This window comes from Rhea pennata, chromosome 33, assembly GCF_028389875.1.
Source record: "Rhea pennata isolate bPtePen1 chromosome 33, bPtePen1.pri, whole genome shotgun sequence".
In the NCBI taxonomy this organism is placed as follows: domain Eukaryota; kingdom Metazoa; phylum Chordata; class Aves; order Rheiformes; family Rheidae; genus Rhea; species Rhea pennata.
Window position 1 is genome coordinate 358633 of NC_084695.1, and position 16157 is coordinate 374789.

Sequence of the window (16157 nt, forward strand, 5' to 3'; positions counted from 1 at the left end):
GGTCCCGGCTCCGGTTCTCCCTGGCTCCCCCGGTCCCGGCGCCCCCGGTGGCACCTGGCGGCGGCGGCGCCCCCGGGGCTGCGGGGGGGCGGCGGCAGCAGCGACACGCAGGGCTCGAGCTCGGGCTCGAGGCAAAGCAGCCGCTGGAGCAGCGAGAAGTCCGGCAGTTGCCCCTCGAGGAAGAGCTGCTCCGCCATGAGCCCGGCCCGCCGAACCGGCACCGGCACCGCCCGGGCTAAAGCGGCAGCACCTGCGGGGGGGAGGGGGGCGGACCCCTCGGACACCGGGGCCCCTCGGCGGGGGGAGGGGGACAGTGCAGAGGGCTGGGACCGCCCGGGGGTGGGGCAGGACCCGGAATGGGGCTGGGACCCCCTGGGAGTGGGGCAGGACCCGGGATGGGGCTGGGACCCCTCGGGGTTGGGACAGGACCCGGGATGGGGCTGGGACAGACCGGGGTGGGGCAGGACCCGGGGTGGGGCTGGGACACCCGGGGAGTGGGGCAGGACCTGGGATGGGGCTGGGACCCCCTGGGAACAGGGCAGGAGCTGGGGTGACGCTGGGACCCCTCGGAGGTGGGACAGGGACTCCCGGGGATGGGGCTGGGACACCCCGTAAACTTGAGCCCCTTCCCTGGACTCCATCCCCCAAACCTGCTGTGAACCCCATCCCTGAACTCCATCCTTGAATCCGATCCCCAGGCCCCATTCCCGGATCCCATCCATGAATCCCACGCCTGAACCCCATCCCTGAAACCCTGCCACGAATCCCATCCCTGAGCCCCGTTCCCAGATCCCACCCGCGAATCCCCTCCCGAGCCCCATTCCCGGACCCCGTCCCATGCCCGGATGCGGTTCCCGCTCCCGGCGCTCCGCTCCCCACGGAAGCCACTGGTCGTTCAGACGAATTTTATTGCCAACGAGCCGCGAGGCGGTGGCCGCATCCCTGCCGGACGCAGCGCCCGGCCAGTCCCAAATCCAACAGCGGAATTGCAAAGCCCGGAGGGAGGGCGAGGGCCACGGGGACCCTTCCCGGGTCAAGGAGCCCCGCGGGCACCGCCGGCGCCCGGCACCGCCGCCGTCCCCGGACGCCGTCCCCTCCGGCGCGGCCGGGCCACGGTGGGGGGGGATCCGGCCCCCCGGCGCGGGCCGGCCCTCGCCCCCGTCAGTGGGGCTTGGGGACGTGGCCGTCCACGTAGAAGTTGCGGGTGACCTTGGGGAGGGTGAACTCGGCCCCCTCCAGCTCCGGCGTCAGCACGATCTGGCAGCCCAGGCGCGAGCTCTCCTGCAGCAGCGGCGCCATGTCCAGCAGATCGTCCTCCCTGGGCAGAGCCGGCGTCAGCGGGGAGCGCCGAGGGGGCCGGGGGCCGCCGCAGCCCCGGCGCGGGGTCGGGGCCGACAGGGGTCCAAGGTGGGGCTGGTGGGTCCCTGGGGGGTGGCGGGGGCCCATGTGGGTCTGGCAGGTCCCTGGGGGGTGGCAGGGGTCCACGTGGGTGTCAGGAGACCATGCGGGGCTGGTGGGTCCCTGGGGGGTGGCGGGGGCCCATGTGGGTCTGGCAGGTCCCTGGGGGGTGGCAGGGGTCCACGTGGGTGTCAGGAGACCATGCGGGGCTGGTGGGTCCCTGGGGGGTGGCGGGGGTCCATGTGGGGCTGGCAGGTCCCTGGGGGGGTGACAGAGGTCCATACAGGGCTGCTGGGTCCATGGCGGGTGGCAGGGTCCATGATCGAGCTGGAGGGTCCCAGGGGTCCATGATAGGGCTGGTGAGTCCAGAGGATGACAGAGGTCCACCATGGGGTCAGTGGGTCCATGGGGAGCGACAGGGATCTGTGTGGGGCTGGTGGGTCCCAGGGGATGATGGGGGTCTACGATGGGGCTGGCAGGTCCCAGGGGAGTGACAGGGCTCTGTGTGGGGCTGGTAGGTTCAGGGGGCATCAGGGGTCCATGGTGGGGCTGGCACGTCCCAAGGGATGTTGGGGGTCCACGGTGGGGCTGGCAGGTCCCTGGGGAGTGACAGGGGTCCATAATAGGGCTGGCAGGTCCTTGGGGGTCCACGCTGGGGCTGGCACGTCCCAGGGGATGTTGAGGGTCCGCAGTGGGGCTGGCAGGTCCCAGGGGATGTTGAGGGTCCGCAGTGGGGCTGGCAGGCCCCCGGGGGCTGCGGCAGGGCTGCTGGGGCCCCGGGGGAGGGCGCGGGGGCGGCAGCGTGGCGGGCAGGGGCCGGTCGCGGGGCGGTTACCGCTCGTCGGGGGCCGGGAGCCGGTCCAGGTGGGGCTGGCTCACGTAGACGTGGCACGTGGAACAGGCCAGCGAGGCCTCACAGGCGCCTGCGCCCGCGTCCCGCGTCCCGCTCAGCACCGGGGCTGCAGGACTGCAGGCCCCGGCCCGCCGCGGGGCCCCGGCCCCCCCCGGGCACCCCTGTCCCCCCCGGGCACCCCTGTCCCCCCTCGGCCCTGTCCTGAGCTGGCTTCAGTCCCCAGCACCAGTCCCAATCCCAACCCAGTCACGTCTCCCTGCTCCCAGGCCCAACCCAGTCCCATCCCTGCTGGTCCCAGCCGAGTCCCGACCCAGCAACGTCCTTCCCGGTCCCAGACCCGACCCGGCCCCGGCCCTGCTGGTGCCAGTCCCGGTCCCAACGCAGTCACGTCCCTCCCGGTCCCAGTCCCGACCCGGCCACGCCCCTCCTCGTCCCGGTCCCGAACCAGCTCTATCAGCCCCCCAGTCCCGGTCCCAGCCCAGCCGATCCCCCCTCGCTCCAGGTCCCGGTCCCAACCCGGCCATGTCCCCCCTTCCCCCGGCCCGGTCCCGATCCCGGCCCGGCCCCCGTCTGTCCCGGTGCCGGTACCGACCCTCCAGCTCCAGCCCGTGCCGTTGCGCCAGATGCAGCACGTTGTCCCCGACGCGGCCGCGCACCGGGACGCGGCGGCCCGCGCGGTCCACGAAGACGACGTTCACCCTGGGGGGGACACGGGGGGACACCGGGGAGAGCGGGCGTCAGCACCGGGGCGCCCCGGCCCCGCCGGCCCCCGTGCCGCCCCCAGTGCCGCCCCCCGGCACCCACACGGCGCCCGCGGGCTCCGCCGCCGCCGCCGCGGCCCCGCCGCCGCCGCTGGCCCGGCGTAGGCCCCGCGCCGCCCCCCGCAGCAGCCGCCGCGTCACGGCGCCGCCGCCCGCCGCCGCCGCCACGGAGGCCGCCATGACGGGCGTCACGTGAGCGCCGCGCCGTCACGTGAGCGCCGCGCCGCGCGGGGCAGGGCGGTAGCCGCGGGGCAGGGGGCGGGGCCGGGCGCCCGGGGGCGTGGCGGCGGCGAGGGGGCGTGGCCAGAGCAGCCCGCGCCGCTCCCCTGGGTCCCGCTGCCTGCCGCCCCCCAGCTCCCTCCCCCTTTATTACTGCAGTAATTAGCCCCCCCCCCCAATTAAACCTCCTGGCAGCACCCAGGACCCCTTACGGAGCGGGAAGGGGGAAATACAGGGTCCCCTTCACCCCTGCGCCCCCTTCCCAGGCATGGGAGGGGGCACAGAGGAACCCCCCCTCGCACAGGGAGCCCCGGGCAGGGAACAGCAGGGAGGGGACGAGCTGGGGGGCACCCCACGGCACCAGCCATGGGCCCGGGGGGGGGGGCACAGGCCTCCTGGGCCCCCTCGCTGCAGCGCGCACACAAAGAAAGGGGAGGGGAGCTGATGCCCAATATAAATATAGCTTTACTTTAGGAAGGCAAAGTGTCCAGCTGGAGGGGGGCATCGCGCCCACAACAGCTACAGCAAAACCAGACCGTGTCGACAGTAGAAACATGGCAGCAACTATAAAACCAAGGCAACCCGCCAAAAGCAGGAAGGGAGTAACAAAGCCCAACGGTAAATCCTGCCCAGAAAGGCAGTGGCCAGCACCCTGGGGCCCAGCGCCCGCTGGTCTCGGCCACTCGCCGCCTGGGCCGGTGCCCGCAGCGCCACAGCCAGCGCTCCGGGGCTCGCTCCACGCAAAGGCCGCGAGAAAGTCAAGGGAAACGCCCCCTCCCTCCGCAAGGGAAACCTCTGGGGCAAGGAACATGGGCCCAGGAGGAAGAAGCTTGAGCCGCAGGGTAACTGATTTCAGAAGAGACCAGGTTCCCTGTTCCCAGCTAGTTAAAAAATAATAATAGTTAAAAAAAATAAAGTAAAAACAAGCATGAAATGAAAAAGGCAACTTACAAGGTTTCATTACCAAAAAAAGTGTAAAATCTCAGTGTCTTAAGTCTTAAAAAAAAAAAGAAAAAAAAAAACACACACACACACAAAAACCCACAAACACACACAACTGAAATGTATAGGAAGAGTCGGGGGCCAAGACGCCCAGCTCAGCCCTGGCCTCTGCGGATCCCCGCGCCGCAGGGCGGAGGAGACGGGGGAGCGCGCTTACATTCCTCGCCGGAAGCAGCAGGTTAAGGCAGGGAGCACGTGGTTTCCTTGGCCCTGCAGAGCCCTGGCACGGGACCCGGCGCCCCAGGAAAGGCGGCTCCCGGGTGCTGCTCTCGGAGTACGGCGCTCCCTCCGGAGAGGCACGGAAATGCCGGGTGCTGAGGGGACCTTTGGAAGGACCCACCAACCTAGCTGGAGCAGACAGATCCCTGGAAGGGCAGGGGAAGGTTCGTGGAGGGCACCAGCGGAGCAGAGAGCTGCCTTGCGAAGGATCCCTTGGAAGCAGGGATCTCCGCTCTGGAAAGAGCCACGGGGTAGAAGATGCCCGTCCTCTGGCGGGAAGCATTGGGTTAAACCTCTGCTCCAACACTTGCCGAGGGCAGCCAAGTCTTTCACATCACACACTTTAAAAACCTCAAGGAAAAAAAAAAAAGGACTAACATTAAAAAAAAAAAAGTTTGTACAAGATTTACACATTGGATGAGGGAGATAGTGCTTCAGCAAGGAGGGGTTTAAAATATCCTCTTCCGCTTCAGATAGGAGTCTGCGTAATGCCCTCCGAGGCCCTGCGAATGCTGTCCGACGTAGCAGCCCTCAGGGCTGGGCTCAGGGGATGGCAGCAGGTGGGAAAAGGCCCGCTTCTGGCCGCCAACGGGGGTCTGGAAGAGAAAGACGCGGTGGTCAGCCCAGGAGAAGCGGCGCAGAGACGCCGGCGAGCTCGGGGGCGCCCAGTTCCGCTCTGACCTTTGAATGGGAGCTGTGTGAGTGGCTGTTTGGTCCCAAGCCCAGGATACTGTCTCCAGAGCCCACCGGTGGCATCCCAACAGCCTAGAAGAGAGAAGAGCACTGGTCAGCTGCATGGGTCTCACCAGGGCAATCACCCCACCAGGCCAGAGCGGAGTATTTCCAGGCATAGGGGACACCAGTGGAAGGTCTCTCAGCCAACGGAGACTGAAGCAGCAGCTCACCTTGTTCAGGTGACTCTGCTTAAGCCCAGCTTGAAGGCCACTGGTGAAGTACGAACTGGGAGATCCTGAGTAGAAGGGCGGCAGGGGCGGCCCCAAGGCGCCTCGCTCGAACCCCGGTGACGCTGCTGCTGAGATCTGGAAGAAAAGTGACTCCACGTTACAAGCAGGGACAAACAAGGGCCCTAAGAGACATGGCCAGCACCGGCATTGGCATCTCACGAGCTTCCCCACCCTCCTTTGGGCTCCTTTCTGCTGGTTAGATCCCCGTAACGCCTGGGGAGGTTTACCTTGTGCCTGCTGTGCCCAAAGCCTCCCACGATGGGCCCAGCGTGGTCTCTCGTCTGGGGATAAATTCGGGATCCCAAGTCCTTCCGGGAAAGGAGACAGACAGACATTATTGGGTGCTGCAGGCAGTGAGGGCCATCTATAGGCTACGCAATGAGGGAGCACCCAGGCATCCCACTCCAGCTCCAGGAGCCCGAGGACTCTCCCCCACCAGACCTTCGGATACCCACCGGCTGATAGTCAAAGGCATAGCTGTCTCCTGCCAGCCCAGGGGAGGGTAGCAACGGGTCGGACTGTGAAATCCTGGGGTTGGAGACGTTTCCGAACACTCCGGCTTTCAGATTAAAGGCTTTGTTGGCACCACCTACAAGCAGAGCGTTACCCATGAGCAGGGAGGCAGGGTGCCAGGCAGGGGTGGAGCTGGCAACCCGCCCTGAACAGGCCTGCTCCTCCCTACCCTTCACCCCTGGGGAGAGGCAGCTCCGCCATGGAAATTCACAGCCCCAAGGATTTCCTTCTCCGCTTGGAGGAGCCATTCCCAGAGGGACGGGACAGCCAACAGCACTAACATGCCCCTTTCCCCATTCCTCTGGTCACGCACAGCCTCGTCCCGTCACCCACCTCCAAGGCTGTTTGCCGGAAGGAGACTGTGCAGGTTTAGATAAGGGTTGAGAGGGATCTTGAAGTCTTTGGGCGGCTCCCCCAGCAGCGAGACCTACAAGGAAAACAGTCAAGGGAATCAGACTGCACCTCGAGAGGCAGGAAGGGAAACCAACATTAAATTACAGCACAGAACTATGACAGTTCACAGCAGCACAGAGCCTGGAGGTGCCACCAACTTGAAGGATACCCCGAGACACCAGAACCACCACGGCACGGCAGGGGCAGGACAGCCTGGCTGCTGACGGAGCCAATTTCTTACCCCGGACGCGGGAGGCCCGTTCTCGCTCTGCTTTGGTTTCTGGAGGCCACTGATGACAGATCCCAGAATGGAGGTGGTGAGACCCTGCAGGGCAGGCGGCGTTACCGTCGCAGGGGGCAGCTGGGGCACCTGCGTGCCCATCACAGAGCTCTCGCGATCGACCCCCACGGGTCCCAGGAAAGGTGCCAGGGGCACATTTCCAGAAGGCAAAATAGGTGACTTCACGTGCCCCTGTGCCATGTCACCAGCCAAGGGGCCGCCTGGAGAGAGAAAAACAGCAATGGCACCGCTTCACAGGTGCCGGCTCCCAGCCCCACCTGGGTTTCAGCCTCTCTCTCCCTCTCCTTGATGCTATGCAAGCTGCCTTGCCCCAGAGAGCAGCTACGGCCTCATCTAGCACTGGCATCCATCGCTTGTGCTCCGCCAAGCCACAGATAAACCCACCCCAGCTCCCTCCACTCTACCCACCCACCTCAAGGGGTCCCCCGAGGCTTTCCTACCCCCACGGCACAGGGACTGCTGCCTGGGGAGACGTCCTCTGTGTCTCAAAGATGCACCAAGCCCAGCAATCTCTGCACGCATTCCTTCCCCATACTCGAGAGGAAGCAGAAGCGACACCCGGCTTGCAGCAGGGGCTGCAGGGACGGCTCCTCGGGGCGGACCTTGCGTCACAACCCGGCATCGAGCTCTTACCTGAGGGGAGCTCCCCCAGGAGCTGGCCGGCAGGCTGGGCCGGCGCGCTCGCCAAGCCCAGGGCGCCATGCGTCAGGGAGCTCAGAGGAGAGTCGCCCAGGATCCCAGGCTTCTGCAAACAACAGCAGGAGATTAACCCTGGGCACAGCACCGGGGCTGCACGCTGGGGACAGAGCCAAGCCACGGGAGCACTGCAAGAAGCCAGCCGTCCATGGCACAGGAGAAACTTGGAGCAGAGCGTGGGGCCCGAAGCTACAAAGGCATCAGAACAGCTCAAGGCCAAAGGCAGCAGCTGGCCGTCCCATGAGGAAGCACCTCATAGTCCAACGGCTCAAACAGCTTCCCCTTCCAGGCCCCGCTGCCACGCCAAGGGCTGGAGCAGGGAGCGAAGGCCTTCCCAAGACCTGGGCACAGAGCAGCCGTGAGAAAGTGGGGTTCATACGTTCCCGGACAGTGAAAACACATTGCCCGGTCACTCTGGAGGAAGGAGGCAGAAATTGCAGTGCTTGTGGGCACCAGCCGGCTGCTGAGGAGAGCGGACGAAACCTGGCAGCAAGCATTCAGTCCAGCAGACAGCACGCAGACACGACGGACTCGAGATCGTGACCGTTAGCTAAAGCTCAGCACGCACACACTGCACGGCTCAACTGTTACGGCAAAGCACAAAGAGGAACACGCCACAGCCACCACTTGTCTCTCTATTGACACATTTGCATTTCAAAGCTCTCCCTGGAGAGCCCAACGGGAGACGGCTACAATTTCACGGTTCCTTAAGCAGCAAATACAGAGAAGAGCATCAGGGAGCTACTCCCCAGCTCAGCACCGGCTTTTCTTCAAATTGGGCCATTCAGGGGTGGAATAAAGGTCCCCAGGAGCCCTGGGCGGGAAATGCCTGCTGACCTGGTAAGTCCAGAGCGAGTCCAAGAGAGACACGTGCTCACCTCTCCTCACACACCCAACGAGCCCCCCGGCAGCCAGCGCCGCCCCAGCACCTCCGCAGCCCCGGCCAAGTGAAGGGAGCAGCTTGTCCGAGGCCCCTCGGCAGAGGCGGAAGTCAGACGGGCTGCTCAGCTGGACCCCCGCGCCCCTCGGAGAGGAGCCAGCCAAGCCGTGACCGACCACAGGCCCCTGCGGAGCTCCCCAGCAGCCTCTGCCCTCCAGGCGCAGAGCTGCGCACTCCGAGGTGAAAAGGAGCATTCTGGAGCAGCACCTTGCTTCTCCGCTGTAAGCCAGGGCAGGGGACTGCTCCGGTGTACCAGAATGATCCTCCCACAGGGCTTCCCTCTCCTGGGCCTGGCCGTGGTCACTGCCTAGTCCTAGAGGATCTGGGCCAGGCGCTGGGGGAGCCCTGGCACTGCCCCGCCGCACCACGCACACGGCACAGCACGCACAGGCTGCCTCCTACCGCTCACATGGAATACGGCTTGGTTTTCCTTGTTCTGCAGCAGCTGTGTCCAGACCTGGTTCTGCAGTAACAGGGAGTTCCCAAGCAATGCCTTCTGGGGCAGAAAGCACAGCGAGAAAGACCAGAAAGACAGAGGTCACTCAAAGGAAGGAGATGAAAAACCAGGTGTATTGTGGTTTGAAATGAAGAAAGAGATGCAGGGACAGCAAGAAGCAAACCAGGCAGATTTCTAAAGCGGTGAGAAGTTCTGACTCCTTTCTCTACTTGAGTGCCTGGTAACTAGGGAGAAGTAACCAAGACATTCAGAAGACACCACTGAGGTGCCTGAGCCTGACTGGAGATACTGGGCAAGGCAGACATCGGGAGTGCTCACACTGACCATGCAAAAAGGTCACACTAATGTGGAAACCAGCAATCAGTAAGAGTCTGGCAGTGGCACGAGTCTGTTCTGCAGAAAGGCACAGCTAAAGTACCTAAAAAGGGGGTACGTGCACAAAACAAGACAACCACCTTGTCGTTAAAGCAGTGAAGTTTGAAAGACCTCAAGCAGCAGCAGACATCTCCTGGCCCCAGAGCCAAGGGAAACTCGCAGCAGCGAAACCCCCACGTACCTGCTGAGCCTGGGTTTGGTTCTGCAGCGCGAGCTGGAGGAGAGCCGTGGAGAGGGCTGGATTGGCGACGAGCGGCATGGATGGAGCAGCACCAAGGATCCCTGGAGAGAAGAGAGGCGCATTGAACTGTCTGCCACAGCGAGGAGGCCGAGCGCCTTTGCTCTTTCGCGCAGGAGCCAGGCACGCAGCCTTACCCTGTTTTCCTCCAACGGCTCCATGAAGCAGGGGGTTGAGCAGCAGCTGGAGCGAAGCAGGATTTCCCAGACTGTTGAGAATCTGGAGCATATTTGGTTCGGGCAGGAGCCCTTTCCCACGATTCAGTGCCTTAAAGAAAGGAAGCAATTTAAGAGCAGACACCTGGTTGAGGCTTCCACCACAAGAGGCCACGGAAAACCTGCCGATTTCACCCTGTGCTCTCAACACCAACGCCCTCAGTGAGGCTGCACCCAAGGGTTTAGATGGAGCGTAGGGAGGGAGGGAATCACTGACCCAAAACAAAGCTGAGGCCCTCACATCCCCCAAGTCGCTGAAAGCCTGTGCCCTGCAGCAGCCATGCAATCACGTCGCTATCAGCCGTCCGCGCCTTGGGGCGTGAGGATGCGTTCGGCTCAGAGCGCGCACGGAGGAAAACAGACCCTTCCCGAGCAGCTCGACGTGGCACTCCCCACTCGCACACCGATGGCTGAAGGGGCAAGCCAACAAGCACAGCACGCGACAGGCAAGGCTCTCTACGTCGAGCAGCCGCTCAGTTTCTGCGACAACGAACGCTTTGCTGTGAATTCTGCTCCCGTACGCAGGAACCCCTTAGCAACAGGATATTTTGCGCCTGACTTTCTTCCACCAGATCCTTAATCTGTAAGCGCTACAGGCTGGGGTCTCCGTGCTGGCTGGCCCCTGCAGCAAGCAGCAGATGCCCAGAAGCAGGAGCTATAGGCAACAGAAGGGAGCTTTGCAGGTGATCCAAGGGGAAGTCTGCTCGGAGCGGGCATGCTGCCAGTGAGCCGAACTACAATAGCCTGTTCTAGGCTGGATACCCTGGGAAGGTTCAAGAAGCAGCCGCTGCGACCTGTCACGGATGACAGCAGGCCGAGCTGGGGAGAGGGCGTGAGGAGGAGCTAACAGACGGTTTGCTCCAAGAGCTGCACGCGCAAGCCTCACCGTTGCCTGCGCAGCGATCAGCGCGGCCAACATGCTGCGCCCAGGAGGGCCGGGGGCGCAGAAGGAGACTCGGACGTGGTTCCCGGCGAGCGGCAAACCATCTGTAGCCTGCTGGACCATCTCCGCCATCTCTGCTGACTCATACTCCAGGACTGCAAAGCCTTTCAGCTGGCCATCCTGACCGTACGCCAGCTACATGAAAACAAGGCCGTGAAAAGGAGGCTTAGCACAACGGGAAGAGAGCGCGCTGGCTGCCAACGCACAAAGGCCGCAAAGCCCGAGAGGTCCTCGTGTGCTGATCTGAGCCAGCAGGACCCCAGGGCTCGGCTTTCTTTGGGCTGCCAATCTTCCCAGCACGCGGTCAACCCAGGCGTCGGCGTGAAAACGCTAAGTGCCTGGATCTCAGCAGAGAGCACGGGAAGAGCCAACGGAGACTGCGCCCCAGGCAAAGCGCTGCCTCCCCCTCCCACCACTCACCTGGCAAAATGTCGGCGCGCAGGCTGTGGAGAAGACCTGCCTCAGCTCCTCGAGGTCTGTGTAGTTGTGGGGCAGCTTATCCACGCACAAGCACTTGGAATGGATGAGGTCTAACGTCAGCTGGTTGACATCCGTCCAGTGAACGTACAGAGTCCGTGTGCCTAGCTGCTTGCCCAATAAGTCAGACTTTGCTCTGGCCGCAGAATCTTTCTTCATGTATTCTACAAAGCCGTAGCCTTTGGAGTGTCCTGTCTTCTCGCTGTAAACGAGGAAGCAGCGCTCCAGGTTCCCAAAGGGTCGGACTAGCTCCTCAAACTGCTGCTGCGTGTAGAGCTGCGGGAGGTTGGCAATACAGAGCAGCGCATCCGTGGGCTGCAGCTGCACCGAGATCTCCTTGTCCCGGAGTTTGCTCAGGTGGAATTTCTTGATGGCGGACTCGGCCTGCTCCCCGTTGAGCAGGGTGACAAACGCTGCAAGAACAGACAAGCCCAGAGCAAAGCATTAAACCAGGAAACACCGCAAGCAGCAGCAAGATGCCACCGCACATCTCTGCACGGCTGCTCACGCTCGAATCTGCACTCTCAGTCTCATTTTGCCCACAGATGCAAAGCCACCAGCCCAGCCATGGGGACCGGTGAGCAGCGTTGACACGCAGAGCACTAAGCTCCAGGTAACTGGGGATAACCAGCCCCTCCGGCCTCCCGCAACACCGGCACACTGTTAGTGCCCAAAGCCCAGACGTTTCATGCGCTCATGCTTCTCTCAGACAAGGCAGAGCCTGAGCCTAAGCACTGTTTAAGCCACTGAGGTCTCTGCTAGTGCTGGCTGGTTAAATGGGACATGACAACTCTCAGACTTGGAGAACTGTTTAAAGTGAAGACTCATGCAACGTGTCAGGTGGCCCTTCCCCAGAACCGCATGCCCCTGGGCCTCTGGGGAAACAACGGGGCCTGGGACAGTCCCTCCGCCGCAGAGCTGCCACCAGCGGCCTCCGTCCTTTGTCCCAGCCGCCCTCCCCTCACAGCATTCAGCCGGACGGACGAGCGCCCAGCACGACAGCAACCTCATGCAACTCCAGAAGCTTTTTCTGTCCACGAGAACTTTCGAGCGCGAGAGGCTGGCGATGCGCTCGGAGGAGCGTCGCGGGCGCAGCCCTGAGGGGGCCGCCGGGAGGGCGCCAGCGACTCGGCCGAGAACCCGCAGTTCAGCAGCGAACAGGAAAAGCATCCCCGTGGTTTCGTAAAGCAATGCAATCCCATGCTGCACGTACAAAGTCTCCCGGGGCTCTAAGCCCCACAGCTTCTAATTTTCCGACTGACGACACTAGCCACCTCACAAATAGGATCCAATGTGCAAAACTGAAGAAAAGACCATACACAAGGCACAGTAAGACCGGGACACGCGCAGCATTTGTACAGAACAAGATCGGAGCGCTATAGGTGCTCAGGCACACGCTCGAGGCGAGACCGCGGCTTCCCGGAGCGCTGGCCCAGCCTTCCCCGAGAAAACATCAGGCAGCAAAAGAGCTGCCAGGAGATGCAGCAGGGCGCAGAGGGCCGGCTCACCCGCACAGCGCCCTGTGGGGGCTGAGTCCTGGGGGCTCCCGGCTACGGCCTTCGCGCAGAGCTCCCGTCACAGGAGACGCCCGCTCCGTAAGAGCAGCTTACTCACCAGTCCCTTTGTATTTGTCCACAAAGCAGTATTTAAGTTCATAGTCGCTCAGCAGATCGTGAACTTCCTGTATAAACAGAGTTTAAAAAAAAAAGAAAGAAAAAGAAAAGTCAGCTACCAGGAAGCACAAAGTGGCAGCAGGACCCTCTGCATCCAGCCCCCTCCTAGGGAAAGCGTAAACCCAGATCTCGTGCTGCAGAGACTCACTCCCCCCAGCAACACTTGTCACTCCACATAGAGCGGTGAAATCCCGCTCCAGCGAGCGCTTTTGAGCCCTCACCCCTCAGGGAAGGGCCGCCTGGATCACCACGGAGAAGCCACAGCCGGTTCCTTCCCCGCTGCGCAGCGGGAAGCGAGCTGGCCCCAGCCCGGCCGTGGCGCGGGCCAGGAGAGACGGCGCACGCCGAGGCCGCAGGGCTGGCTGCGCCGCTGCGTCCTCACGCAATCACCGGCTCGCGGCTGAGCAAACACAGCCCAGCGGAGCGTTGCTCCGGGGCTGGGCAAGGCAGGTCTGCACAGTGCCGGGCTTAGCAGGAAAGCAGGGGCTCAGGCAGCCCTCGCGGCTGTTTGAACTGCGGTCTGTGCAGAGTTTATCGATAAGAAAAGTCACCTGGGACATGGGGGTTCTCGCAAGACACCCCAAAGGTGTGCTTTCATCTGCTCTGCTCCCAAACGCGCTGGGAGTAAGGAAGCCAGGCACACTTGATCCAAAATCGGCACCTCCTGGTCCTAATCGCCTTTAGAAATCAACGCTACGCCACGCGCTGAAAAACAGCTTTTTGAATCAATGTTTCTCTGCCTCTTCAGAGCGCCCAAAGGCAACTTCCCAAAAGGAGCAGCGTCACCGCCGTGGTCCCCGGTTTAACACCCTTCAGCAATACCTAGCGCCGTCAGCTGGAAGGCTCCAACGCTATCGACAGCTTATTTCCCAAGGAGGACCCGGCAACTGCCAGGCAGCGCACCACTCCGCAGTCGCAGGCGGCTCCTTCCAGAGCAGCATCTTCGAACCAGCCCTTCAGCACGCCGCCGGCGCCGCAGCCCGAGGCGGCACCTTCGCGCTGTGCCTCGCTCGAGACTTTGTCCTCATCTAAGCACTGTAAAGTGATTTATGGGCCTCGAGCCTCTCAGCCACTGCCAGCAGACAATTAACTCCATTTCACAGAGCGGGGAGAAAGAGGCGCAGATAGGGAAATTACTTCAGTGCTGAATTCACAGGAAACGGCACAGCTAAAAGAAGAATCCAAAAACCCTGATGCCAGGTCCCTACTCCAGCCATGGTGCTGCATCCCTCGGAGAAACACCGCAGAGAAAGTGGAAGCAGAGCTGTGTCTGGACTGCGGCACCCTGCAGCCACGAGCAAAGCGCCAGAGATACCCCGGGAATAGAGTTCACGAGGATTTCTGCAAATCCCCGCTGCCCTCCCGAACCTCATCCAAGCTCCTCACACGAGAGCCCACCAGGAACACAGGCTGTGTCAGAAAAAAGCAAGCAACATCTGCTATAAGATATGAGTGCTCCAACCTTTGAGGGATAAATGCAAATATTCATCAGGTTTTTAATAGCTCAGATCAAGCTCATTAAAATTTCTGACTGCAAAATGGATGTTTTTTGCTAGGCTGTGAGCTTTTGCTAAAGAAAGGAGCAGCTGCTATCCCTTTCAAGGTTTGTTCAACGAGGATGCTCAGGACATGTTAAACGTGGCTCGTGGCTAGCTGCTTCCCAGAGGCCTACTCAGAACCAGGTAATCCTGTTTGAGCACTAACGGGAGCCTGTTCCTCCCTCAAGACCTTTGGTAGCAGGAGAGGACCAAGCTGTGGGGCATCAGAGACAGACTTCCCGCACGGTAACGCGCTCAGCACTTCCCAGGCATAACCTCAAATTCAGATTCAAAAACCCTGACTTTAGTTAGATATAACGGATGCCAAAGCAGTTGGTGCAGTACAAAAGATAGATTGAGACTTTCCGCCCCACTGTTTGCGGCGGGACACACCAGGAAGGGCTCCAGGAAAGGACAAGGCGACGGGAGGGAGAGCAGCGTGCCTGGAGAGGAGCTCGCTGCGGGAGAGTCGGACATGGGGGGAGGCAGCTTGCACACCCGTGCTGCTGGGGAGCCCTTGGCCCCCTGCTTCCCCTTTGGCTCGGGTAACAGCTGTAACCACCCCAGCACCGGGAATATTAAACACTTCTGAGCTGTATCAACGCCCTGCTCCTTCCAGCAGGCACTGACTGAGCCGCTGCAAGGAGGAAGAGCGAGGCCGAAGGGGAGCGGCAGGGCACATGAGAAAAGGTCAGCTGGCACTCGCGAAGGCTGGAGGCTGCAAATCTTGGCTTTCGCGGGCGTGGGAAGGACCAAGGCTCGCATCTCAGCCAAGAAACAACAGTCAGAGAGGCAAACTGAGCAGCGTGCTATCGCCGAACGTAAACAGACCACACAGCTGCAAGGTTACATCACCCAGCACCGGCTCAGGAGGAAAAGGAAACAGTCTCGTTGCTAGAGGATTAAACTAACGAAGCAGGAAGCGCGAAGAGTTGGGGACGCAGCAGCTCAGAGCCAGTGGCCAGGGCAGAGTTCAAAGAGCTCTGCGGGATTGCCAGAGGCCTCAACGCAGGATCCGCTGCTGCTACGGGACTCTGCGGCCCTGCCGGTTTCCAGATTCACCTCCCAGCACGTGCGTCTCACCCAGCGAGAGGCAGCCGCCCCATCCTGCTGCCCCCCACATTCCCCCAAACTGACACCCCCTTCCCCAGGTCTCCAACCTTGCCAGTCCCCCTGCCCGCCCCCCAGGCCCTCTCCGATCCTAGGGGCTCATCATGAGGCCTCAACCCTCCACTCAGCACCTGGCTTAGCTCCCGGCCCTGCTGACCCCCTCTTAGGCCCAGACCTCGTCCCCTCCTCGGGCCCAGGCTCAGCCCCACTGACCCGCCACCCCCAGGCCCAGACCTCGTCCCCTCCTCGGGCCCCACTGGCCCCAAACCTCAACCCCTTTCTCCGTCCCTCCACAAACAACCCCCCCGCCTCAGCCCCAGGCTTAGCCCCACAGACCCCCCCCCTACACACACACACACCAGCCCCCGGCCCCATGGACCCTCCCACGTCAGCCCCGGGCTCATGGGCCCCCAGGATCGGCCGTCGCCCCGGTCCCGGGGCCTCTCTTCCGCCTCAGCCCCCGGCCCCGGCCCGCACCTGGTTGCTCACGTCGGCCGGCAGCCCGCGGATCAGCACCTTGCGGCGGTTGCGGAACTGCCGGGCGCTGCGCTCCAGGCGGCTCCGCACCTCGGCCGGGTCAAGCGCCGGCAGCTCCTCCTCGGGAGCGCGGCCCGGGCCCGGGCCCGGCAGCTCCGGGCTCGGCACCACCACGGCGCCCGCCGCCGACACCGCCGCCGCCGCCATCTTCGGCTCCCGCCGCCTCCTGGGACCATCGAGAGGCAGGCGGCGGAGAGAGCGGCGCCAACACGCCGCCGGCCGATTGGCCCGCCGCGGCCGCGCCCACGCGGCAGCATCCTGGACGTTCATTAGACAGAGCGAAAAAAACAATCCGCCAGCACCAGCACCGACGATTGGGCAGTGCGAGGCCGCC

The 16157-nt window shown here is 62.8% G+C and overlaps 2 protein-coding genes across 8 annotated transcripts; both read right to left on the reverse strand.

Annotated features, from left to right (window-relative positions):
- Positions 1-891: 891 nt before the first annotated feature.
- Positions 892-4886, reverse strand: FDX2 (ferredoxin 2). 4 transcript variants are annotated; one of them, XM_062598404.1, is made up of 4 exons: positions 4391-4886; positions 2844-2950; positions 2234-2321; positions 892-1318 (listed from the first exon to the last, which is right to left on the reverse strand). In XM_062598404.1, exons 1-4 carry the CDS (start codon positions 4864-4866, stop codon positions 1162-1164), a joined length of 828 nt encoding a protein of 275 aa, XP_062454388.1. In that variant the 5' UTR covers positions 4867-4886; the 3' UTR covers positions 892-1161. The 4 variants fall into 4 exon arrangements, with proteins under 4 accessions (XP_062454388.1, XP_062454387.1, XP_062454390.1 ...); XM_062598403.1 differs by lacking the exon at positions 2234-2321 and adding an exon at positions 3701-4112; XM_062598406.1 differs by lacking the exon at positions 4391-4886 and adding an exon at positions 3056-3192.
- RAVER1 (ribonucleoprotein, PTB binding 1) lies at positions 4163-15999 on the reverse strand. Of its 4 annotated transcripts, none has more exons than XM_062598400.1 (15): positions 15764-15999; positions 12580-12646; positions 10909-11378; positions 10432-10623; positions 9468-9597; positions 9274-9374; positions 8670-8753; positions 7258-7369; positions 6565-6824; positions 6264-6357; positions 5873-6006; positions 5645-5725; positions 5358-5492; positions 5134-5217; positions 4163-5048 (listed from the first exon to the last, which is right to left on the reverse strand). In XM_062598400.1, exons 1-15 carry the CDS (start codon positions 15968-15970, stop codon positions 4902-4904), a joined length of 2298 nt encoding a protein of 765 aa, XP_062454384.1. In that variant the 5' UTR covers positions 15971-15999; the 3' UTR covers positions 4163-4901. The 4 variants fall into 4 exon arrangements, with proteins under 4 accessions (XP_062454384.1, XP_062454383.1, XP_062454386.1 ...); XM_062598399.1 differs by having other exon boundaries at positions 8670-8756; XM_062598402.1 differs by lacking the exon at positions 8670-8753 and having other exon boundaries at positions 7258-7366; positions 15764-15998.
- Between the last annotated feature and the right edge of the window lie 158 nt (positions 16000-16157).